Source organism: Lactuca virosa, chromosome 1, assembly GCF_052849685.1.
Source record: "Lactuca virosa cultivar CGN04683 chromosome 1, Lactuca_virosa_CGN04683_v6, whole genome shotgun sequence".
NCBI lineage: Eukaryota > Viridiplantae > Streptophyta > Magnoliopsida > Asterales > Asteraceae > Lactuca > Lactuca virosa.
The window spans coordinates 52,366,617-52,392,208 of NC_136426.1; the positions used below are offsets into that span (position 1 = coordinate 52,366,617).

General features: G+C 33.6%; 2 protein-coding genes across 2 annotated transcripts; both read right to left on the reverse strand.

The window, feature by feature from the left end:
- Positions 1-16,441: 16,441 nt before the first annotated feature.
- On the reverse strand, positions 16,442-18,980 carry LOC145129589 (protein LOWER TEMPERATURE 1-like). The gene is made up of 6 exons (XM_079064382.1): positions 18,734-18,980; positions 17,960-18,005; positions 17,744-17,873; positions 17,562-17,638; positions 17,305-17,405; positions 16,442-16,752 (listed from the first exon to the last, which is right to left on the reverse strand). The coding sequence occupies exons 1-6, from the start codon at positions 18,845-18,847 to the stop codon at positions 16,666-16,668; spliced, it is 555 nt and encodes a 184-aa protein (XP_078920508.1). The 5' UTR covers positions 18,848-18,980; the 3' UTR covers positions 16,442-16,665.
- An 892-nt stretch (positions 18,981-19,872) lies between these two features.
- LOC145129671 (nucleotide pyrophosphatase/phosphodiesterase-like) lies at positions 19,873-24,032 on the reverse strand. The gene is made up of 12 exons (XM_079064472.1): positions 23,674-24,032; positions 22,953-23,044; positions 22,786-22,855; positions 22,568-22,690; positions 22,375-22,467; positions 22,116-22,245; positions 21,758-21,839; positions 21,452-21,584; positions 20,984-21,189; positions 20,782-20,907; positions 20,385-20,694; positions 19,873-20,321 (listed from the first exon to the last, which is right to left on the reverse strand). Exons 1-12 carry the CDS (start codon positions 23,896-23,898, stop codon positions 20,016-20,018), a joined length of 1,896 nt encoding a protein of 631 aa, XP_078920598.1. The 5' UTR covers positions 23,899-24,032; the 3' UTR covers positions 19,873-20,015.
- Between the last annotated feature and the right edge of the window lie 1,560 nt (positions 24,033-25,592).

A 25,592-nucleotide genomic window follows, 5' to 3' on the forward strand; every position in this document is an offset into this window, starting at 1 on the left:
TTGCGTAGAATTATGCTCAAACAGAAGAGTGTGGATAGAGGCGATGACATCTTTTTGGAGTAGGTGATGAATGGTGTTGGGTGATGCGTGAGTAGGAGGGTGTTCACCCTGAAGTGTGAATGGTTGACCATTGAATTGGAGAGTAATTTGAGGTATTGAAAAGTATGCTTGGATAGGTCCTAATGAAGCCAACCATGCTATCCCTAAGACAATTTCAACGCCTTCAACAGGAAGAACAAAAAATGGAACTGTGAATTTCATGTTGTTGAGATGAAGATGAAGGTCAGGGCAGAATCCTTGGCAATGGATGTAGGAGCCGCTGCCAACCATTACAGGGAAAGAAGGGCTTGGCATGATGGGTAGTTGGAGGAAAGAGGCAAGTCTTGGTTGGATAATGTTATAGGTGCTACCGGAGTCTATAAGCACATGCACGGGAAGTCCCCGAAGTTTTCCTGTGATGCGAAATTCTCGTGGGGATGGTAAGCCGAGTAGGGCAGCGGAAAGAAATGTATAAATAATTATGGTAGTGATCGGGGTGTGGTTTGGTGTCTTCATAAGTGATGAGGTGTTCAAAGGAAGTGAGGGTGTTATCAATAGTTTGGTCTGGAAAGGGTGAATCATCATTGTCGACAACAAGGAGGAACTTTGGGGGGTTTCATTTATGACCGGGATGGTATTTCTCAGGACATCGAAAGCAAAGTCCGGCGGCTCGGCGGTGTTGAAGTGCTTCCTGTGATAAGCGGGTAAAGGGTAGATTGGATGGGGAGCGAGGTGGAGTGGTTAGGAGGCCGGAGGAGGGAGGCGATGGTGTTGTAGGGCTGGCGTCGGGTGTTATGGCAGGTGGTGTAATGGTGGCGGTGGTATTGAGGGGGCTAAATGAAGAGGGACGGGTGATGGTAGAAACTCTAGGACGAAAACGTTGATCATTTAGCTTATCTTCTATAAGTTTAGCGAGACCAGTAGCTTCGGTAATGGTGGTTGGGCGTTGAATTGTAAGTTCTTGTTGGATGTCTCGCCAGAGCCCAGAGATGAAATAGTTGAGAAGTGTGTCCTCCGGTAAGTCGTTGACATAATTGTTGAGACGTTCAAACTCTGTTTGGTATGATGTAAGAGTTGTGGTTTGGCGAAGCTTTAAGAGGGCGGCTTGGTGGTTGTCATACGTAATAGGCCTGAAGCGGGTTTTGAGTGCTCGAGTGAAATCTTCCCCTGAGGTAAGAAGTTTGTTGGGATAAAGGTTTTTGTACCAGCTTAACGCATCACCTGTGAGGTGGAAAGAGACAATGGAGAGGCGATCTGGTGGTTCAATGTAGTAGAACGAAAAGTATTGGTTTACTTGAAAGAGCCAATCAAGCGGGTTGGATCCATCAAAGGTTGGGAGGGAGATTTTGGGTGGGCGGATTTGGTTGTCATACATGTTGGTTTTGGGGTCTAGGTTGGGAGAAGAGTCGGTGTTGGGTTTAGAGGGTGGTTCTTTGATCGATTTTGTGATGGTGGTAAGGAGGGTGGAGTTTTGTTCGTATTGGGTGGTAAGTTGCTTCGTAACAATGTCGAGTTGGTGTTGGGTTGAGGTTTGAGTAGCTAGGATCTTGTCGGTATTCATGGAGGTAGTGGAGATGAGTTTAGAGATGGTATCAACCATGGCAGCCATTGATTCTTCAAGGGTTGGGGGATCTTTCTTGGGAGGCATGATGAAACGTGGATGAAAGCGCCAGTTGATGTGACCCTGTTCGAGATGGGTAATCTCTAGAAAAAAGGAAGATAATGAGAGATTGTTTTGGAGCAATTTTCTGATTAATTCATAACCTTTAATGAAAATACAATTTATAAGAAATTACTATGGCTGTTAACAGCCTTAGGGAAAAAGAAAACATCAACTACTATTAGCAGAAATTAAGGAAAACGTGCACTAGAAATCCTCCAGTCAAGCTGCACGTGAAAGACTTGGTCTTGAATCTTTCTTGGGGTTCAATCTTCATAACGGGTGGGTCTTCTCTTGATCCGGGTTGATAGAGTGTCGGATGGGTCTGGAATGTGGATCGTATCAGTTACTTTAATTAATTTCTAATGTTTTATCTATTGCGACTTGAATTCATTTTCATATGTTATAATATAGCCCAGATATTGTCTATTTAGCATCTTAATAAAATAAATATATGGTTTTTAAATATAGGGTCGGTCCAGACGGTGGGCAACCCGGGCGACCGCCCAGGGCCCACGTCTCCATGGGGCCCAAAATTTATGGGCTATATAGTGTATATATATAAATAAAATTATTACCTAAATGATTTTTAAGACCTAAAGTTGGTTCAAACTCAAATTAAATCAAAAGATAAACAATTTGGCTTGGATGTTATTGCTAAATGAACATGTCTATAGTGAAGAATAAATGATATTTTTTTTAATCTTTATTAAATTTGTCTTTTAGGGGCCTTGTTTTTTCTTTTCGCCCTGACCCCATATACGTTTGGATCGGCCCTGTTTAAATATTAATTATAAAAATAAGCTTAAGATGTCTCAATTAAAGAAAACAAATTAAATTAATCAATGCCGACGAGATTTCGGCGCTCTGAATAAAACATCTTTGACCTCATGTTCGGATTTTTTTTATGTAACTACTTTGTATGCCATACAGGTATACAACCCCGTATTTGACATCTTTGACCTCATGTTCGGATTTTTTTTTCTTTTCTTTTCTTTCTTTGGATATTGAAATTTGCAACCTTATGTATGAAATTTAAGAACTTAATTGTAGATAAAACTCACGAAAATGAAATTAATATATCTTTATACAAAATTTATAAAATTATTTATTTTTTTATCTATATTGCATAAACTAAATAATTATGTAGATAACAAATAACATACTATCACGTGAATAGCGATCGAGGAGACAAAGGTTAAACACTCTATATAAGAGGTCATGTGTATGGAAAATGTGGAATTTCTCCGGTAGTTAATGTTTCAACTCTTATCATGACTAAAATTTAGAATTTCTAACTTCTAAGTAAGTAGTTTAAAATTTAAAAATAATAAAAATTGTTATGTGTTTAAATTTTCCCCAAAGTTTTAATTCATGGGTGTTCATAAGGTTAGAGGGAGTAGTGTCATGTTTGCCACAGTATATGTAGGGCCACGTAGGATTTGACATACTGTTTCAAAAATTTATCATTTAGAGGGCGTGACTTGCCATACTTTTTAAAAGTAAAAATTAATATATATTTTTTTAACATTTTTAAATTCTAGACATTTGATTGGTAGTTGGGAGGAAAGGAAAGATAGTAGAACTCAGTGAAGGGCTGCCGAGTTGAGCTTGCCGCATACACGGTGCGGTGTGCGTCAATGCCACATAAGCTTCCCCGAGTGATGTCTAGTCCCACTCCTCTTGGCCTAAGAGTGTTATAGAGCCGTATGAAAAAAAAACAAATAAATAAATAAAGAAAAAAAAACTTAGTTCAACCGCCAAAAACAACCGGAACCTCGTAAATTGTAGAGGCAGCAACAAGCGGTATAGACAACCAATTTTTATATCCTTTTAACATATAATCTATTAAATATAATGGAATTCACAAATTTAAACAAAAAATCCTCAAATTTTGGCTTGAAAGTTGAAATCTACCAACTAAAATATCTAATTTGCAAAATCATTTTCAAGTTCATCAGAACCACTTACTTGGTATTATACTATTATCACAACTCAGCTTTTATGATCTTTGACTAAAATTAAATTCCAACATATTTCTAATATGTTAGATGATTTTCTAGAATCTTGGATGTGCGCCTAACAAGCTTAATAACATTTTCAACGAAGTAGTGTAGTTGGGATGGATGACACTTTAAAACTTTTAGATGATGATAAAAAGAATTAGTCAAATAATGCAAACTGAAAGTTAAAGTTTTAGGTTGTATCTAACTTTATAACTTTCATTCAATAATATTTAGTTTAGCTTAAAATTTTGTATAAAAAACTAGTTTGTTATATTATACGAGGAACATTGTCAACATATTTATATAAAAGGTTTAGGTTATTTTTGATCACTTAGCGTTTTGGTTTTGTGCTCATTTGGTCACTTAACTCATTTTATGTTAGAAATTAAGGGGACAAAATAACAACAAATAAGACTTGGATAGATTCAAGGATCGTGTTTATCAAAAACTTTCTGAAATCTGTAATTCGACTCTTTTGCTTGAGATACACAAATTCAGAAGTGGGATAATCCAAGAATGAACCAATCCGAATTATAGGCCTAATTCAGATTGGTAAACACAAAATATCTATTAATTGTGTTCTTGAGAGATAGAATGAATCAATATACAATTGTCGTGTATGAAAATTCCAACCCATTTTCTGGAAACAGAAAACGTTCTTATAATAGAGGGAAATAAGGTTAATAGTGGTTACATGCAGAATTGGCGCGCCAAAATGGCTAGTTAATGGACATAACTAACACCTGCATCATCAAGATGTCATCAAAAGAGTTTTGGAGGGAAACTGCATGGACGGAGTCATACCCGATGTAAAATCCATTTAGGTTTCGGGGCGCTGCCCCGAGCCCCGCCAGGAGATTTGCTCTTTGGACCCCGCTAGGGGCGCTGCTCCTAGACCCTGTCAAGGGACTGCAGCCCCTTGGAAACCTGCACCCAGGGGCGCTGCTCAGGGACCCCCGTATACCCGAGTTCACATTTATCATACCGAATGTGCACCCGCACCTCCAAGCTCGGTTAATAAATGAAGCTCGTCCTATCTCATTATTAATACTAATTACACTAAAATATGTTGATAACACTAAAATCACCAACATTTTAAGTTTTTAAAAGTCATCGTACTTTTTGTTTTATGCTCATTTAGTCACCTAACTTTTGGTTTGGTTACTTGACTTTTGGCTTTATACTCATTTAGTCAACTAACTTTTAAAATTATGCTTATTTAGTTATCTAACTTTTAAATTTGTGCTTATTTTTATAACTTTATTTTAAAATTTTAGTGATTAAATGAACATAATTTTAAAAGTTGGGTGACTAAATAAGTATAAAACCAAAAGTTCGATGACATTTTAAAATTTAAAATGAATTAAATGACCAAATGAATACAAATAAAAAGTTAAATGACCAAAAAATACCTAAAAGCTTATATAAAAATTGTTAACTTGGATCATATCTATTTACTAATGTTTCTAATTGATAAACACATAAAAAAATCGCTAAACAGAAAATGGTCTAATTGTTTCCGGTATATACCCAAACGTCAAAAACCTCACAATTTTTTGTATAAAATGGGATCATTTTCCTAAGAATAGTTTCTTAAGCATCTTTAATACCTTGACTATTTAAAAAATTAAAATAAGAATGTCTAACATGTTAACTTATACAACTCCAAAATTACTTGTTTTAACTTTTATCTAATCCTATCATTTTGCCATCTAGAAATATTATCGTCTAAAGATTGTAAAATGAGCCGAAATGATAACGAGTAAAAACGGGTGATTTTTGGTATGAATGAAAATGAGTCGACTAGAAACATTAAAATGATTAATATAACTATATTATTACTATAATTTCATAATTATATTAATATAATTGTACGAAAGTATAAACTAAAGATTTTCCCAACATCAACATTTCACTTAATATGAAACAGTTGGTTTACATCAAACAAATACAAAGGAAACCTCTCTACAATCACTCTCAACTCTCAGATGAACACTATAAAACCAATCTATTTTGTAACTACAAAACAAACTGAAACCCTAATAGGAAACACTAATCTGGAGAGAATATACAAGAGAGAACAACTGAACAATACTTGCGTCTAAGAGAAATGAGCTCAGTTTCCACATTAAATAGTCGGGGCAACATATACCCATGGACCTGGTTCGGGTTAAATGACCCGCGTGTCTTCTTCACCTGTATTCACAAGAAATACAACAATACCCCTATACTTATAATAAATTAACAAAAACATATCATATAACTACAAATGATAAGTTTGCTTATATTATTACTTTTTAACACCCCCTCTCAAACTTATCATTCGAAAACATTATTTTCCTGAAAACAAATTTAAAAGTCCAAGTCTTTTTGATAAAAACTCATGTTGAAAAGAAGTCAAAGATTTGGTCAAAATATATGCATTTTGATTGGAGGAATCAATTTTAACTAACTTTAAAATACCATTTTCAATTTTTTCTCTAATAAAATGAACATCTATCTCAAAATGTTTTGTCTTCTCATGAAAAACCGGATTTAATGCTAACTTAATAGCAGATTCATTATCACAAAACAATTTAACAGGAGTTAAATCATTATAACCAAGATCATTTAAAACTTTTAAGACCCATAATACCTCACAAGTGACAGAACCCAAAGCACGATATTCAGACTTTGTTGAGGACTTAGATACTGTGCTTTGCTTCTTACTTTTCCAAGAAACAAGAGAACCACCTAAATATACCAGATATCCTGACACTGATCTTCTGGTTGACAAACATTTTGCCCAATCAACATCCACATAACCAACAACATCTAAATTACTAGATTTAGAAAAAGCAACACCTTTTCCTGGACACTCCTTTAAATATCTTAACAATCTAAAAGCAACATTTAAATGTGATTTTATGGGCTTATGCATATACTGACTTAACGCTTGAACAACATAACTAATATCAGGTCTAGTTACTGTTAGATAAATCAGCTTTCCTCTTAATTTTTGAAATTCAGTAATATTACCAACAAATTATGTATTATCATCACAATCTCTATTGAAAACAAAATTAACTTCCAAAGGTGTTTTAACAGGCTTACAACCTAGCATTCCAAGTTCATGTAAAAGCTCCAAACAATATTTTCTTTGATTTAGACAAATATCATTATCAGTGGGTAACACTTCAATTCCCAAAAAATATTTCAACAATCCTAAATCTTTTATTCTAAATTGTGATTTAAGAAACTGTTTAACATTTTCAATTTCTACATTACTATTACTTGTTAAAATTATATCATCCACATACACAAGCAAAAAGACAATGGTGTTACCCTTTGATCTAACAAATAACGAATAATCACTGAGACTTTGAACAAAACCAAAAATAGACAAAGAAGAACACAATTTTTCATTTCGTGGAGCCTGTTTTAAACCATACAGTGACTTAGCAAGCTTACAGACTCTATTGTCATTTTTAGTATGATACCCTTCTGGCAGAGTCATATAAACATCTTCAATTAAGTCACCATATAGAAATGCATTATTAACATCCAATTGGTAAAGAGGCCAAGAATTATTAACAGCAACACATATGACAATTCTTACTGTAACAATTTTAGCAACAAGAGAAAAAGTTTCTTCGTAATCTATTCCTTCCATTTGGTTATATCCTTTAGCAAAAAGTCTAGCTTTATATCTCTCAACCTCACCACTTGACTTGTATTTAATTTTATAAATCCAACGACAACCAATAGGTTTTCTATTTTTAGGAAGATCTACAATATCCCAAGTATGATTTCTATATAAAGCTTCCATTTCCTCATTCATAGCTTTGATCCAATTAGGATCAGAAGAAGCTTCAGAATAAGTTTTAGGTTCAAAAGTTTTATTAAGATTAGACACAAAGCACTTACTATCATTAGTCAAACAAGAATAATTCACAGATTTTTCTAACCCATACTTATAAGAACTCTCAACAACAAAATCATTAAATCTTGCTGGCAAACGAACATTTCTACCAGATCTAGTGACACCTTATAAGTGATCATCATAAGGGTTATTTTGTTCTAAAATGTTATCCTCAGCCATGGTAGATGAACTGGGAACATCCTCAACAACCTGAGGCACACGTGCCTCGTCATTCTGGTTGCTGACCACACTGACAGGGGTCTCAGCCAGACCATGGACTGCTCCAGCACCATCAGATTGAAGGGTTACTCCTAAGTCACCTAAACTATTGTTTTCTTAAAGAGAACTAGACAACATAGGCTCATCATAGGAAAATGGGTGACTTAGATTAATCAAAAAATTAGATTTATCTTCATTTGAGGACTTAAGCTTGAAAGGAAACACAGATTCATAAAATTTCACATCCCTGGAAACAAAAACAAAATTTGAATCAAGACTCAAAACTTTATAACCCTTTTGCTCCAAAGAATAACCAAGTAAAACACATTTTTCAGCACGTTCAGAAAATTTGTCCAAATTATTTAATTTTGTTGCAAAACAAAGACACCCAAAAACATGAAGTTTATCAAAACTTGGAATAGACTTATAAACAAGTTCATAAGGAGAGGCTCCATTTAACATTGAAGTGGGAGTTCTGTTAATCAAGAAAACTGAAGTTAAAACAGAATCACCCCAAAAACATAAAGGTAGCCCTGACTGAAACAATAGTGATCTAGCAACATTTAATATATGTCTATGTTTTCTTTCAACCACCCCATTTTGTTGAGGTGTGTGAACACAAGAAGTTTGATGAATAACACCTTTACTTTCAAAAAAAGTCTTCATGTTATGATTCAAAAACTCAGTACCATTATCAGACCTAACCTTTTTTATTTTAACATCAAATTGATTAAGTAAAATACTAAAGAATGCAGTAACACAAGAAAACACTTCACTTTTAGATTTTAGCAAATAAATCCAAGTTGCCCTAGTGAAATCATCCACTATAGTAAGAAAGAACTTAAACCCTTCTGAAGTGACCACCCTATAAGGACCCCACACGTCTAGATGAATAAGTTCGCCTAAGCAAGAAGTGACATGTTGACTAGTTGGAAAAGAATTCCTTGTTTGTTTTGCCTTGTGGCAAACATCACAGGGTGATAAAGACTCATTTCCAAAATTAAGATGAGTCTTTAAGGAATTTAAAGCTTGATCAGATGGATGACCAAGTCTATTATGCCATGTCAACTTAGAAACACAACACACAGTAGAATTAGAACTAAAAGAATTACCTGAAGGTACACTATCAACATAATAGAGACCTCCAGATTCACTACCATTCCCCACCATCTCCTTTGAGTGTAAATCCTGAATTTTACAGCTATGTTCATTAAACACAACCTCACACTTATTATCTTTACAAACTTTGTGAACTGATAACAGATTAACATTAAACTCAGGAACAACAAATACATCAAAAAGAGTTAAGGAATTTGAAATATTTAAGTTTCCAATTTTTTCAACTTTAGCACTAGTCCCATTAGGATGGCTAACAAGAAGATTGAGTTTAGATACATCCACTGTATCATACAAAAGAGATTCTGATGCGATCATATGTTGATTAGCACCAGAATCAACAATCCATTTATTACTGTTAAAAGTTGAATTACAAACATTGAACAAGCAAGTACCTGCCATATTAGCATTGACAGATGCTTCCTCATTGCACTGTTTTTCACCAATTAGACTAAGAAACTTGGCATACTGATCTTTAGTAAGCTGATGAAACTCAGACTCTCCAGGTTCAGATGATCCAGAAGCAATAACAGATGAATTTACATTGAAGTTTTTAATTTGATTGTTTTGATTAGTATCACTTCTAGGTTTAAAATCTTTGGGATACCCAATTAGTTTATAAATTTTTTCAATAGTATGTCCTTTTAAGCCACAATTCTTACACTGAACAACCTGACCCTTGCTTTTATTACCAGAAAATTTATTATTGATTTTACTATTAAAGGCACTAGGTTGACTCTTGGAAACAGGTTGAGAGTCACTAGAAAGAGATCCATTCCTTTGAAGAGATTTTTCTCGAGAGATTATTGAAAAAGCAGTTTTAACACTAGGAAGTGGATCCATAAGTAATATATGACTCTTAACCTTGTTATATGTCTCATCAAGACCAGTAAGAAATTGCATAAGCTTCATTAGCTTAGAATGATCATTTAGTTTAACAGCAGCCTCACAAGTACATTCTGTAAGACTGGTTAAACCATCAAATTCTTTCCATAAAGCGTCCAGTTTATTAAAGTAATCAGAAACAGACATACCATTTTGTTTTAAAGAATTAATTCTTTGATGAATATTAAAGACTACAGACCCATCTGCTTTATTATAGGTTTCAAATAAGTTTTCCCAAATTTTTTGAGCATTATCAGAATAAGCATGACTAGCATAAATTGAATCACTAATTGAAGACAACAACCAGGAACACACAACTGTATTAGCCCTTTCCCACTTAAACTCTTTATTTTTTTCAACTGAACTCTTTTTAAAAGTGCCATCTACAAACCCTAGTTTGTTTCTAGCCTTAAGGGCCCTAGACATAGAACTCCTCCAAATACGGAAGTTTTCATTTCCAGTTTGTTTAACAGTAACAATAGTCGTAGTGGCATTATCAGAAGGATGAACATAGAGAGGATCATCAAAATTAATTGAATCATCCTTCCCACTCCCTCCTGGAGGATCATTAGGACCAGCCATAAAACAGGAAAGAACTAGAAATAACAGATAGAGCTCAAGCGATCAAGAATAATAACAAACAATCACTATATTGACGTCCAGATGGTCACCACGTATGTTGGGGCCCAAGACAGTCAATATAGATCAAATAAAGAAACAGAGTAAACAAGAAAAGCAAACAGAAATGTAACTGATGTACTCAAGACATCAGGATCTCCCACATCTAATCTACAAAAAAGTTGAGAAGGGAACAAGAAAATGCTCACAACAATCCGAAGCAAGATTTGCAATTCAGAATGACCGCTCACCTCCCTTAGGGTTGTTCCCTGTCAGAGTTATTTCAGACACAGGTCCGTTCCCTGACAGAGTTACTTTGACCCTTAACACATGGATTAGGTGAGCAGACCAGAAGATGAGAAGTTTTCTCCAAGTATGAACCACAGATCCTCAAGGATCGGACGATCTCCACCAAAAACTGCAAGGAGAAACACACAAAACGCAGTAACTTGATTCTAACAAGTAAACAGATCTAAACGATCTGGAAAACACAAACGATTTCCAAAGAAAAAACAACAGTCAACGAAGGATCTAAAACGATCGATTTCAAATATCAACAAAATCAACAGAAAAAGAAGAAGACAGGACTAACCTGTATGAAACCTTCTTCAAATCATCAAGAACCTCAACTATCGCCACACAGTGGCTCTGATACCATGTACGAAAGTATAAACTCAAGATTTTCCCAACATCAACATTTCACTTAATATGAAACAGTTGGTTTACATTAAACAAATACAAAGGAAACCTCTCTACAATCACTCTCAACTTTCAGATGAACACTATAAAACCAATCTATTTTGTAACTACAAAACAAACTGAAACCTTAATAGGAAACCCTAATCCTCCTTAATAAACGAAGGTTTTTTTTGCCACATGTCAATCTCTCATGAGTTTTGACACTTGTCATTGTGTGGTATTTTTGAAATAAATATTATCCACTTGTCAATTTTTGGTTTGTTTCAATTTTTAAAATTAAAATCATATATACTTATATATGTAAAGTATTAAATATCATATATATGATATTAAATTGTAATAAATATATTTTTTCCTTATTTTAAAGTTGTACATTAAAAAATATTTTTTGTTTACACTTTAATGTTTAATCTTTTTTAAATCAACCCGTGTAATACACGGGTTTCACACCTAGTCTGGAGAGAATATACAAGAGAGAACAATTGAACAATACTTGCGTCTAAGAGAAATGAGCTCAGTTTCCACATTAAATAGCCAGGGCAACATATACCCATGGACTACCCATGGATCTGGTTCGGGTTAAATGACCCGTGTGTCTTCTTCACCTGTATTCACAAGAAATACAACCATACCCCTATACTTATAATAAATTAACAAAAACATATCATATAACTACAAATGATAAGTTTGCTTATATTATTACTTTTTAACAATAATAATCATTTGGGAAATTTGACAGGCTGTATGACCGATTTTCGACTAATTTTCCGTTTAACCAATCTTTTTTTATCCATTTTTAAATATTAAAGTGTAGCAAAAAATAATAACATTAATCGGCATACAACTTTTGGGAGCTATTATTTTTAGTGTTTAAGATAATTATTAAAATTAAAAATAAAAAAAAATAATAATAAAACTTTGTTTGGTAGAAAATATTTTTAGCTTTTATTTTTAAGCTCTTAATCCAAAAACTATTTTAAAAAGTTACGTTTAACAAAAAGCCCATAATATATTACTTTTAAAAATATATTTATATATTTATTTTTGTAAACAGTTATCCTTATATGTAATTTTAGAAGTTTCAAAAAACTTCTAATTATCTTTACCAAACATTTATATACAAGTATAAAAGCTATAATTCCACTTACCAACTTTCAATTAAATTTGCCAAACAGACTATTAATATTTTTTTATCTTTATTTTTAGTTTACTTGTCTACGCATGACAAACAGAAAGAATATAGCCGCAATCGACTCATTCATGACAAGCGTAATGGATGAAATTTGTCATCTTTAATACTGGTCCAGTATATTATTATTATATAAAAAGAAAACAGCATTAAACAAATAATAAATTGTTAACATATGGTGTCACAATTCTTCTAAAATAATATTTTCTTTATATCCGCATGCACTTTTACATCAACGGATGATATCAATAATTGATGATAAGGAGCTTTCGGCACCATAAAATAGAAAAGATAGACTCGGGTCCGAATGGACCATTCACCGACCGTCTTAAACAAATCGTTGGGGTCCGTGGTCCGTACCAATTGGACACACACCCGATTTACAAGTGAGAGACGGGATGGTGTGTGTGTGTGCGCATCTTAAAGTCTTGAAAGTTGAAAGTGAAAGAAAGAGTTGGAAAGTATGTAATAAAAAAAATCAATGCAAGATTTACATGTTAAATCAATTATTTATTAAGAAAATGTTGGGTTGTTGTGATCGAATAATACGTCAAAACAGATCATATTGTTAAAGCGGTGAAAGATTTAATTAAGGAATAATATACATAAAGGTACTATAAACTATTTAAATGTTTATTAACGATCAAAATATTGAACAATATCATCTAACTATGTTGTAATATGAGTTTATTTACGTCAAATTCAGTCAAAATTACATTATAGAATCATGAAATTAACACTCATGATTGCTAAAAAGAACTACTTTAGTTTAGAGTCTTCTTTGTCAAAAATTTGCACTACATGTTTTGGTTGAAACGTTGTTGTATATTTTGTATAAAAACAAACATTGTTCCATAAATTGGGAAGAAGATAAAATATTATTGCATAAATAATAGTTTTAACTCTTCAAATTAGTATTTACCAAGCTTAACCTATATTAATCATCTCTTAGGTGACCGTAAAGAAAAGTAAGGATGTGTATGAGGCGGTTTGGTTTAATTATAGGCCAAAACCAAACCATAACCGCTACAAACAGCAGTTCGATATCCATCAATTATTGGTTAGAACTAGTTTCGGTTAACAGTTTTAAACAATTATTGGTTTTGTTTATTGATTAATAATTCAAAACTGTAAATAAATAAAATTACATTGCAATTAAGAGTCAAAAACAATAAGTGCATTGTTGTAAATAGTGAAGAAAAAAAAAATTATTGCTACTTGTTAAATATTATAAGGGTAATATCCAAAAAAAATCCTAAATTTTATGTCAGTTTATGATCTAGTCATAAATTAAATTTTATTAATGAAAAAGGACAGGAAACCGACTACTATAATCACTTTGATCCTTTTTTTTTACCTGTAACCTGTTGAGGTGGCGCCAAGTGGACTGTTTGCTTAGGTGGCACGCCAAGTGGACTGTTAGGCTTACGTGGCAGCTGATGTGGCATGTCATTCCTTTACAATTAAAAAAATAGATTTTTGGGAGTAAAGAAGGGAGGGGGGCTCAAACCATTGACCTTCCACTCATAAACGGTACACATTACCATGTGAGCTATAAGAACTTATTGTTATAATTTCTTCAACTTTGTTTTATAAAGTGTTATCACTTCGTCTTCCTCCCCATATCATCAGCCCACCAACCCCCATCGATATACCTTCCAACCTCAATTTCATTCAGGATCGCAACCCATTCATCATTCTCTCTCTCAATCGAACGATGTCTACTTGACACCAACCACCACTACAACGACGTTCATCGGTTTTGTTGACGCCACTAGGGCTGTTCACTATTTGGATAAAACCGAATTGTCTAATTGGACAATTTGGATTCGACTATTTGGTTCGGATATTCGGATTTTTGGATTGGTTTTCAACAAAACTGAATTATTAGTTTGGATTTCAGATTGGTTTTGGTTTATAAAATAAGAACTGAATAGTCCAAAAAAACCGAATAAACATTTATTATTTATTTATTTATAATATATATCTATAGTTATCTATTAATTTTTTAATTTAGTTTTTCAAATAGGTTCAAAACGTTTCACCCGATAAAAAAACATCAATATGTATTATCTCTCAAGAGTTTTCTATCTGTAAAATATTTAACTACTCCCTCCGTCCCAAAATTATTGTCCACCTTACTATTTTAGTTTGTCCCAAAATTATTGTCCACTACCAAAAGTAGATATACACTTTTATCATATTACCCCTAACATTTAATAAAGTAAACTTGAATAATTATAAATGCACATTTCTCATTGACTTTAGAAAATGGCAAGAGGGTTATTTTACTCAAAAAGACAAAACTAATGATTGTTTTTTTAATCTGTGTGTTTTTTGTTTGTGGACAATAATTTTGGGACGGAGGGAGTATAATATATCTTCTTTGTAGTTGTTTATAAATTTTAAATCGCAACTAAATAATTTGTTTTCGCATCTAGTGTAATTGGGTAATATTATAATTATATGTCGTTTTAAAATATTTTGGTTTTTAAAAACCGAATTATAAAAACCGATTCAACCGAATTGTAATTGGATCGGATTTGAATTTAGTTTGGACTATTCGGATCCATGTTTTGAAAACTGAAATCAATTTGGATTCACTTGATTGGATCGGATCAAACCGATCCATCCAAACGAACACCCCTAGACGCCACCGACCTTCCATATCGGCCACCACCTTCACCGTCGGCGACTTACTACTTGTTGTCTTTGGGAGGAGAAATCGAGTTCCATGTGTTGATTCCGTCAACTGCTTCGATTTCCCTTATTCCAGCTTCCTCTCTATGTCCAACAGTTCCCATCTTATTTAGGTATTATCGTGTTACTGATTTTGTAATGTGTTACTTCATTTTGGGTTACTGTTTTTTGTACACCCACTTCAAGAAAAGTTCCTTGCTTTGCACATGCTCTATCAAGGACATTGTAATGGTCAGAATCCATGTCCTTGCCTTTCCGACAGTAAAGATGTAGTGGTGGTTTTCGTAGTTGTCGTTGAATTTGTCATCAGAGTTAAGATGAGAGAATCGGAGTTGAAGGAAGACCGAGGGAAGAAGAAGGGTTGAAGGGGGTAACCTGCTGAAAAGGTAAAAAATGTTAAAGTGATTACAATAGCCGACTTTGGGGCTCTTCTGGAGATTTCTCAATATTATAATGGCATTACATTTTTAACATCTCTTATTCTCTTCAGATTTGATTCCTTATTTAATTAAATATAATTGCCTTTTATGTATAGTATTTTTAAAGTTTTTAACCTTTTATACATTCATTACATATAATGGTTTGGTTCAGTTATATATGGGACTGCAATATTGGTTCAGTTATATATGGGACTGCAATACGACCAAAACCAAACCATTTGTATTTGGTTAACAAAAATCAAAAACTACACCACCATTTTTAATAATTGTTCAGTTACAATTGATTTGTTATATCAGTTAATTTGGTTATGGTTTGGTTTTTTGGTTTTTATAGTCTCCCCTGAAAAAAAGTAAATCAATTATGATTGAAAATTGGACCTTGGAGCAACATAATTTGATATTTATATCAATGACGATTATAAAGGATTGGATTTAGAGCCGTATATGCATAAGAAGGTGGGTAACGATGTCTTGACTAGCTTCTGGGAAGATAATTGGATTGGTGATATTAATTTTTGTTATACGATTTTAAGACTTCTTACTTTAGAAATTGATAAGGATTTTAAGGCAATTCAAAATTGGCTGAGAACTCGGACTATCACAATATATTCACAAACGGATTATCAAAAAAATGAACATATCATTTTGAGAATTGTGGTAAATGACCTAATTTTTCGGATTTACCGAAATGTGTAAATTTTACACAATTTTTATTATTTAAAAATATTTTGCAGATCTTAAGTTGGAGGGAGTATCGGCTATATTCTGATTTAACTACTGATGGGTATGAAACTATGAATGATAAAGAGAAGATTTGCATGTCCCTCTGCAAGGATGACACGCACGAATCGATAAATGGTCCAAGAAAAACTATTGATGGGTATAGGACATCCAAAGCAGCAGTTAATTGAACGTTTTCATACAGTGTGAACTTACAAACAGCCAACAATAACATCACACTGCATTCAATTGTACAACAAACAAAACACATACTACTATATTATATTATATTATATTATATTGGCTTACTGGAGTTGTTGTACAGTACAACTACAACCCCTTGTCCAGCTATCAGAAAATTAAAAATCCACATGCACAAAAATAAGATCTATTAAATTAAATAGAAGCCCATACGCAAATACCAAATTGGACTCAAAAAAAGTTGGGTGTTTTTACCATTATGCCATTATATATTATATTAATGGCTTAGCTGCAGCAGATGAGCTTGCTGAACCAGTGGTAGTGGTACCTCTCACTCTCAACCTTGCAATCAGTTCATCCTGCCACCACAATTACAAATCATTTATGTAAACTTCAGGGTTCACTTTTTACACAAAAAATATCAAACACTTTAACAATGTTTCATTTCTTAACCATTTATGCAACATCTATGAATTAATTTATGCAACTATGTTTCAACGAGTTAAATAGCTAATGGTAAAATGTTGTGCCTTTTGGTCCTAAAATGAAATGTAACTGCACATGGTATAAATACTACTTTGTTGCATAAATATTAAATATGTGAACCATTGTTGTGAAAATAAGCCCCTGTATTTTATTGCTAAAGGAATTCAATTCTATACGTATCCGATGGGACTCAATTCCCTACTCATTTGCAACCAAATGGTTGGAATGGAATTGAATTCCAATTCTGGCCACATCTCATAACCAAACATCCCCTAAATGTTTAATTAAAGCTTATGCAATTCATGAATGCTTGAATCAGATTTGTTTAAGGCCCTGATTGATAAAACTGAATGTTGAATGATTAACAAGTTTAAATAAACAACTTGAATTACCATTTTAACCCTTTAAAAGGAATGTTCACATACCTTCTTCCCTTTTACGGACAAACCCCTCTCCTTCAGAAGTGCACGAAGTCTCTCAACAGTCAAACTTTGAAGATTTTCAGGTATCTGTGACTTCAATACGTCTGCATGATGTAAAATCATCACTACTAAGTAAACAAGTATGATCATTTAACCATAAAAGTACTGTAAAATAAAATAAAGTAAACAAGCTTGCCACCATATTATAACCTAACACATTAATCAACATATAGTGTCATATAATCAACTAAAAAACTAACCTTGGCGGAACCCATTTTGGGTGGTGGATGCTGCCCTCTTAGCAGAAGCCCTACCATCCGCAGCTCTTTCTGGGGCCCTAGGGAGAAAACAGTAATCTTTCATTGTCAAAAATATATAGATACTAAATCCCGTGAACGCGAGCATAAACAACAAGTATGTGTAACAAAAAAAAGTTAAATACCTCTTTCTTGAACCCTCATTTGTGCCTGCACCCTTTGCATTCTTTGAAGTTGTTCCAGACTTCTGTTGTTGCTTAAGGAGAAGTGATCTAATCAGTATGTTCACTTGATCAGTCTTTATAAGCTGATTTTCTGAAAAAAAAGAAAAACTTTATAAGTTATTTGACATCTTTGTCATGTAATTCACATATAGTAAAGATAATTTTGTAGAAGATGACCTGGAGGTGTAGTGTCATGATCAGTTATGTAGACCCGCATTCCACCCTGTGTGATAAGATAAAATGCAAAACAGATGATGAAAGCTAGAACTAAATAATCATTTCAAATGCATAAGATGATGGATCTGAATTATCTTACTGATTTTATGACAACAAAACTGTTATCATCAAGAATCTAACCAAGAACTTAAATAGTCTTCATAATCAATAAATAGTTTTACCTTTCGACATTGCAAATCCTGGATTCAAGCATTTACATTCATGATTCATGTTTGTAGATTGATTGATCAAAGTCACCAGAGAGATGAATTCTAGAACAAAACTCACTCTTGGAAGCCCAATAATCCATGAGTTTCATCTCTGGATAGAGTTTTACATTGGTATGAATTTGGAAGCTTTTTATGATTTACTCATAACTTAACCACGTCTATTAACAGCACAAACCAAGCAAGTTCAATTCCTCACAAAAATAAAAAGAGACTTAATAATGTAGAAATCATAACAATGAAGTATCAACAGAAAATGGTCGATTTCATGGGTTGAAATAGAATTAACAACGGAAATCATAATCATCGAACCCTAATTGAGAGATACACGGATATACATTTTACGTAATTCATTTTACCCTAACGCCATTGGTCAAAACCTATATTAAAAACGCATTGATTTTCTTCACAAGTAAAAACGCAGCGCAATCGATTCGGCGAATAACAAAGTCGATGAGAAAAAAAACGAGGAAAATAATTGAAAAAAGTAGGGTTTATGTAGAATTACCAAATTGGAAGAAATGACGGAGGATGAGAAAAGGCCTTTGGAGGGAAGATCGAGAAGAAACTTGGAAGCACCATCAGAGTTCTTGTTCTTGGAGGGTGTTGCAGGACCATCCATGGCGCCGCTTGCGACGGTTAGTTTTTGCACCGTCGGCGTCGGAGGATGGGAATGAGGAGGTCGATTGAAATTTTACTCGCGCGGAAATCCTACCCGCGAAGGGGAAGTTTTGGATTTTGTGCAAAACTATAATAATAACGTTTGAGTAATTTTTCTGGTTACAATGTTTTGATTTGTTATGATTTAAAACATCAAATGTAGATTAGTCATTTAGTCATTACTCATTAGATATGCAATATTTATCGTAAGAGATTTTTTTTTAAAGAATAGATATTAAATTACTAGATTATCTCTAATTTTATTAAAATGATTATTTAGTTCTGACTTTTTAGTTTCTTATTTGCACTGTTGAAGGAAAATAAAAACAATACACTACCAATTTGTCATCTAAATGTTACCTCGGGTCAAAATGGTTCAAATTATAAACAATAAAATCAATTTTATTACTACAACAATACTCAAAAATATGTGTGCTTATATTATCTTTGGCATCTTCGTATGCACATATTAAACCTATTCATGTGTATAGGAAAGAGACCCTAACTATTCTGATGTTACAAGGAAAGTCTTGTTCGAAGATTAAGAACTAGAAAATAGCATGTGTACTTCATCATGAGATAGGGTTTTGTTGTGTAAAAATGAGAACAATAAAATTTCTCATAATATCCCAACATGTTGGAAGTGTGAAAAATTTGGGCGTGTAAATTAAATTATTCATCTGGAATGGATTCAGGCTTCAACTAACAACGAATGCGTTCTTATGTATAGTGATGACTTCTTTTTATACATGACAATATGACATCCTTGTGGTATGCTAGTGTTACCATGGAAAACGATGTATGTTTAGTGGGTTCATAGATGTACATAAGGGAATTGGATTAACATAAATTGATTGTGAAAATTGGTGTCGGGTGAACTTATTGGTATGCCAAATGGAAAAGTTAATACCATATATTTTTCAAAAAGTTAGAATGGATTATACTTAGTGGTGATACTCTTTTATGGTTGGTCAAAAACGAGACAGCTTGTTGCTAATAAGAACATATATTATGACTAAATTTGACCGATAAAAAGCCAACATAGCTACAAAGTGCACTGTCATTTTGAGCAAATGTGATGAGTTTATAGTGTTGTAAAACAAGAATACAACATATCTAATTGTCTTTTTTTAAGAAGCCAAAGTGGTGGGTTCACACCCATCGTGTACACATGCCAAGACATCTCTATAGTCTCTTGAGATTGTGAAGTTGTCATACACAAGTCCATCCCTACTCTTCTTGTACTCAAATAGAAGCGAAGAGTGGTTAAATGCAGTAAGTTTCACAAAACCCCAATCGTGATCTTTAAACAAACTCCAAACCGTATCAATCTCTGTAAAATCTGACAAATGACTCCCTCCTCCACCAACCACCACATGGATTGTCCCATTTACAGTACCAGAATAACTATATCTTTCCATGTTCACACATTGGTTCTACAACACCACAAGAAGAATCACATCACCCATTTAGAAAGATATAAATTAAATTATTAATACCTGGTATATGGGGCAGGTTCTTTCGTAATTATGGACATGTCCATAGAATGCAATGTCGACTTTGTATTTCTGCCATAGTTTCTGCAAATGCTCTCTTCCCATTGGCTCTTCGAATGAACCTTCCATTGCATACCAACTGTTTGATGAATAGCCAAGCACACGATGAGCTGCAAAGATCAACCATGGCTGTTGTTTTCTGTCAACAGATGCTAGACATTTTTCTATCCATGCATACTGTTCAGAACCCTCCCTCCAGTCATGCTCTGAATCCGCTATGCAAAAGTGAAACATCCCATAACTTGTTGAATACCTGTTAATAGACTAAATATACCTTAACATCTTTATTTGATGTTTCAATATAATATGAAAGAGATAAGAAAAAAAAAAATTCTTTTACCAAAATTTAGCTCTATTATCTGCAGGAACATAGTATATTGTCTCAGCAGGAACACCACACTCCCCACCTGAATCTTTAGTGTCATAGAAGCCTCCAGAGTTGGGCCATGATCTTTCATGGTTTCCACTGCACAAGTTACAATTTACAAATAAGTCCAATGTTGCAATAGAAAGAAATGAAAGTAGAATGTTGTAATGCAAACCTTGCAACCATGTAAGGCTTTATTGATGCAATGGGTTCTACTTGTGCAGTGAACTGGTCCCACTGTGAGATATATCCATTTGCATAAGGCATATCTCCTATATGGAAAACTATGTCATAGTTATCAAGGTCACTGATTAATTGGTCAGCAGTAATCAGTGATCCTGGCTGATAACTAGCATACTCGTTTGAACCATCACGTTCAGCCTGAAATTTTAGTTAGTTTAATCGTTAAATGCAAGAAATAGCAACATACTTTCATTGGTTTGTTTGTTATAGCATCCTACTTTCATTTCTTAAATCTACTCATTATATTAATGTCATGAAAGTCAGTTAGGCCAAATGGCATAATGGTTAAAAAATGCAAATGTCTCCTTTTTCATTTGTAATTATTATTAGTAAAATACACTACTAGATTTCTATATTTTTTCATAATTGAGGGGCATTTGATATATTTAACTATTATTACCTTCCCCATGTCTCCAAAAATAATAACACGCTGCAACGAATCCTGCCCGGGATATGGGGATGATTTAAATGAATACATTTTACTCCAAACAACTGATCCATTCGATAGCCTATGTCCAATCCTGTAATTATACCTGCAAAATTGTTGTAGAAACCAAACAACCTCAGAATAATGTTTCCTAACTTATCCCCAAGTGTGCTTTCGTTTGCTCAATATTTTGTAAACATCATTCATCCACACAACACTTTATCCAGAAAGCACTTAATGGGAAAAACAAGGGGAGGTTTAAATATGAAGTACACATACATAGTGTTTGGCCACAATTCCTTCATGAAGCTAGTGTGTATAAAGCCAGGATCACGCCATCCAACAGTTCGTGCAGGTTCACCTGCATTGTAAATAAGTAATCATTACTAATGCCAAAAAAAAAAAAAAAAAAAAAAAATCAAAGGTATCATTAGTTATGTATAAATATAAGAACTTAGAATCAATATATGGAATACTTTTATATGATTGTAAAAAGATTGATGTACCTATGTGGCTATGTTTATGTTTCAAGTTTTCAACAATTTGAAATTTGTAATTTGGGAAGTTATATACATGGTGGATGCATAATGCGTTGGGTAGTTTTTTATAAGATTTGACATGAGATTATAATTTATACCACACATGCTTCCACGAGTAAATGTCAATGTTCCTGCTGGAGAAAGCTTTGGGTCATGGCCCTTCCAACCCCACTCCACAAATGGAGTTGCTTCATCAATGTTGTAACCACTTGTCCATGTTACTGTCATCTTCACAAACATCATACACAACATGCCATTTGTCACAAACTGATTGGCTAGAGCTTAAACAAAAAAATATATATTATAAAATGGCGCACTAAATGGACGCACCATTTTAAAATGTTACAAAAAACTTACTTCATCCCAAGCCTTCCCTTGAGCAAGGCGTGGATAAAGGGGAGCTTTAGGGTTCACAAATGATATAGGATCTGAAACAGCCACCACTTTTGGCTGTATTCCAAATAACATAATCAGTCAACAATATTAAAACCTTCTAACTTATGTTCAAAATATAAATGATAAACACTGTGGAAAGAAATAATCGACTCACATTTTCCAATCCACCTGTAAATAATGCAAAGGAGAAATCTGCACGTTGATTGATGATCTGGAAACTCAGTTTAGCTTTTCCTGCTGTTATGTAATTGGAACCCGAGTGGTTTGCATACATGTACTATAAAGGAAATGTTTCATGTGAGAACAACCAAAACTGATAAACACATTATAACTTTTTAAAATTTTCAAAACCCCAAGCATTATTATGCATACCTTTATCGGGGATGTGCATATACAAGGAGCTTCATGTGATTTTCCGGATTCAGGATAGCAATCTGATACACTGACATATTCACATGGTTAAAATATGAATTAATATTTTTATATGAAGATGCAGCAGCTGCAAGATAATATGCAGGTGTGTAACATAAGAACATTACTTGAAATTTGCAGGTGAAAAAACTCCAACCCAGTCATCCTCAGATGGATCTGGGTAACTGAGCTCCACATTGACCCATACAGTATCCTCGCCCTATAAAATTATATATATGATACAATCGCAAAGTTGGAACAGTAAACTTATAGGACTTACTACAAAATTTAAGACATGGGATACAAATCATACAATACACAAGAACAACAGCCTTATATAGCTAGAAATTATTGGCTAAAGAAAACAAATCAAGGGTTAAATGCGAGAAGAAGCAATGTACTTTCATGATTTCTTTATTATAACATCCTACTTTCATTTCTTTCTATTTCAACATTATACATTGAAAAATCCACCCAATTATAGTTTATAGCAATATCATCTAAATACAAAGCAATTTCACTGCTATAATTGGGTGTGTTGATATTTATTGCACTTAGCCCAAAGATCAATGTAAAGTGTAAACAACATCAAGGGAGCCTGTTTTATTCCTATGGTAGCACAGAAACCTTTTCAACTGAGGACCTAGCGACTTGTAGAATCACAAATTATGAAACTATAATGATTTAGGCCAAAAATCAACGATTCTAACAGAAAAAAATCCTAGAGTATTGAGCAACAACGTTGTTAAATGTAGTAAACTACGATAAATGGTCAAGATTACAAGAAGGGTGCTAAGAGTTAAGCGGAGGTTTAAGCGATGACAAGTAAATGAAATAGACCATATTTACCTTCAAACCCAGAAGAAGAGGGCTGGCTTGAATGGATGCGGATTCATGGAGAGCAATAAGAGCTTTGTGAACAGCAATCTTGGACAGCGGTTGCTCATCAGTAGGTCGCCTTCCAAGATCGCTGCGTATAAGAGGAGAGTAAGATGAAGCATGACAAACCCTCCACAAAAAGGCCTTAGACGACAACAATAAGAACACCGTGAAGAGGGTATCCATTGTTGGCATTCTATCAAACAGTTAGTGTGCACAAGCTTCAAAAAGGAAAAGTATGGACCCTTTTATGCCCACGATTCATAAATTCATCAAGGACCAATCACAAGATTTGGAAAGTATTAAATGAACGAGGACTGTAGAACTAGAAGACTATTCAAAGATACACTTGTAGTCTTGTACCTAACCCCACTGTAAATAAGGTCAACATCAGTAGTAAGTAGTAACGCAATTTTAGTGCAGTTACCCATTTGATTTACGTAACGCTAGAATTATTTTTGATTTTTGTTGAGTTGGCTTTGAGTCTTTGTCGATGTGGACGGCATTGATAAACCAAAAGTTAGAAGAAAGCCAAGGTGACCTTGATATGACCGTCTTGTAATTACTGGCACTGGTATTAGTCGCAGGTGGTAGGCCCGGCCGCAAACCATGAAATCTCCGTTTGATGGAGGATTCAAAGGTCGGATTGCGCCTCCAAATCCATTTCCTTTTTCATTTCTTTTTTCCTTTTCCCTTTTGCCGTTTCAAATATAAAAACCATTTAATTTTTGGGAAGAAATCATACATTTTTCAACCTTTTATAAAAAGAAATGACATTATTTTTCTTTTCCTTCACAATTAACATGTTTTTACAAGTTTATATGGAAAAAAAAAAATATCTTCATGTGACATTTTTGTGGTAAATATATGTCCATATAAACAAAGATTGATGCATTGGTTGGGTTTTCCCTTCTTTACCGTTCTTCACAATTTGATTGACATCTTTCATATCATCAGTTTTTTATCATTTTCAAGCACAATATATGTGAACAAATAGAACCTTGAAGATAGAATATTGCTATGTAGTTGCGAAGATCGATCCGCCGTTCAAAAAAAAAGTTGCGAAGATGGACCTCTTGGACACATATTGACAACTGTATTTAAAAGGAGTCTTTTTTCTAAACCTTAAGTTTGGTCCTTGTGGTTAGCAAAAAAAAATATAGATGGAGTCCAAAATCTTTTGAAATTAAACCATTGGTCTAAAATCAGAAACTTCTTGTGGTTTTGGTCCCTGAAAAAGATGAAAGAACTATTTTACCCTTTCAATTTCTTTTTTGTATTTTTTATATTTGTTTTAATAAACTTTTAATTTAGAAAAAAAAAATTATACCTGCAACAATTCTGAGATTAAACACATACACCACCTTTATATGTAAATCAAACAATTTCCAATCTAAAAAAAATGGCTAAGTACATCAAGCATAGGATTGAATAAATATGTAACAGTTCCAAGATCAAACACATACACAGATTGTTTTCATATCAAACATATACACCACCTTTATATGTAAATCAAACAATCAAGATAACTAAATGCATGAAGCACCTAATTCAATAAATCTATTAAGATTTTAATATCAAACACATATACCATTTTTTATAACAAAAACATAAACCACTTTTGAGATCACATTCACACACAAACACATACACACACCTTATTAAATCTAGGACTTTGACTGACTTTGACTAGAAAACTCTATATGGAATAGTTGAAGCAACATGAAACCTTAACTGCATCAGGAAAAAGAGAAAATGTTGCCCCAAAATAAATCCTATAAATCTATTGTCTTCTTGATAGCTATTACGTGCTCACTTAGCCTCAAAACAAACCCTAAATCCTTATTAAACGCAATAAATCTCACCATTTTTGGTAGCTTTTCTTAGAA

Bases quoted from the DNA above. Each gene is read 5' to 3' on its own strand.
- LOC145129671 (XM_079064472.1), bottom strand. From the start codon at position 23,898: ATGCCAACAATGGATACCCTCTTCACGGTGTTCTTATTGTTGTCGTCT. The intron at 22,691-22,785 runs GTATGCATAATA...TTTCCTTTATAG, and splicing joins TATGCACATCCCCGATAAAG to TACATGTATGCAAACCACTC. The intron at 21,585-21,757 runs GTATGTGTACTT...ACAATTTTGCAG, and splicing joins GAATTGTGGCCAAACACTAT to GTATAATTACAGGATTGGAC.
- LOC145129589 (XM_079064382.1), bottom strand. From the start codon at position 18,847: ATGGATGGTCCTGCAACACCCTCCAAGAACAAGAACTCTGATGGTGCT. The intron at 18,006-18,733 runs GTAATTCTACAT...CTTATCACACAG, and splicing joins CCGTCATTTCTTCCAATTTG to GGTGGAATGCGGGTCTACAT. The intron at 16,753-17,304 runs GTATGTGAACAT...TTGTGGTGGCAG, and splicing joins TGTCCGTAAAAGGGAAGAAG to GATGAACTGATTGCAAGGTT.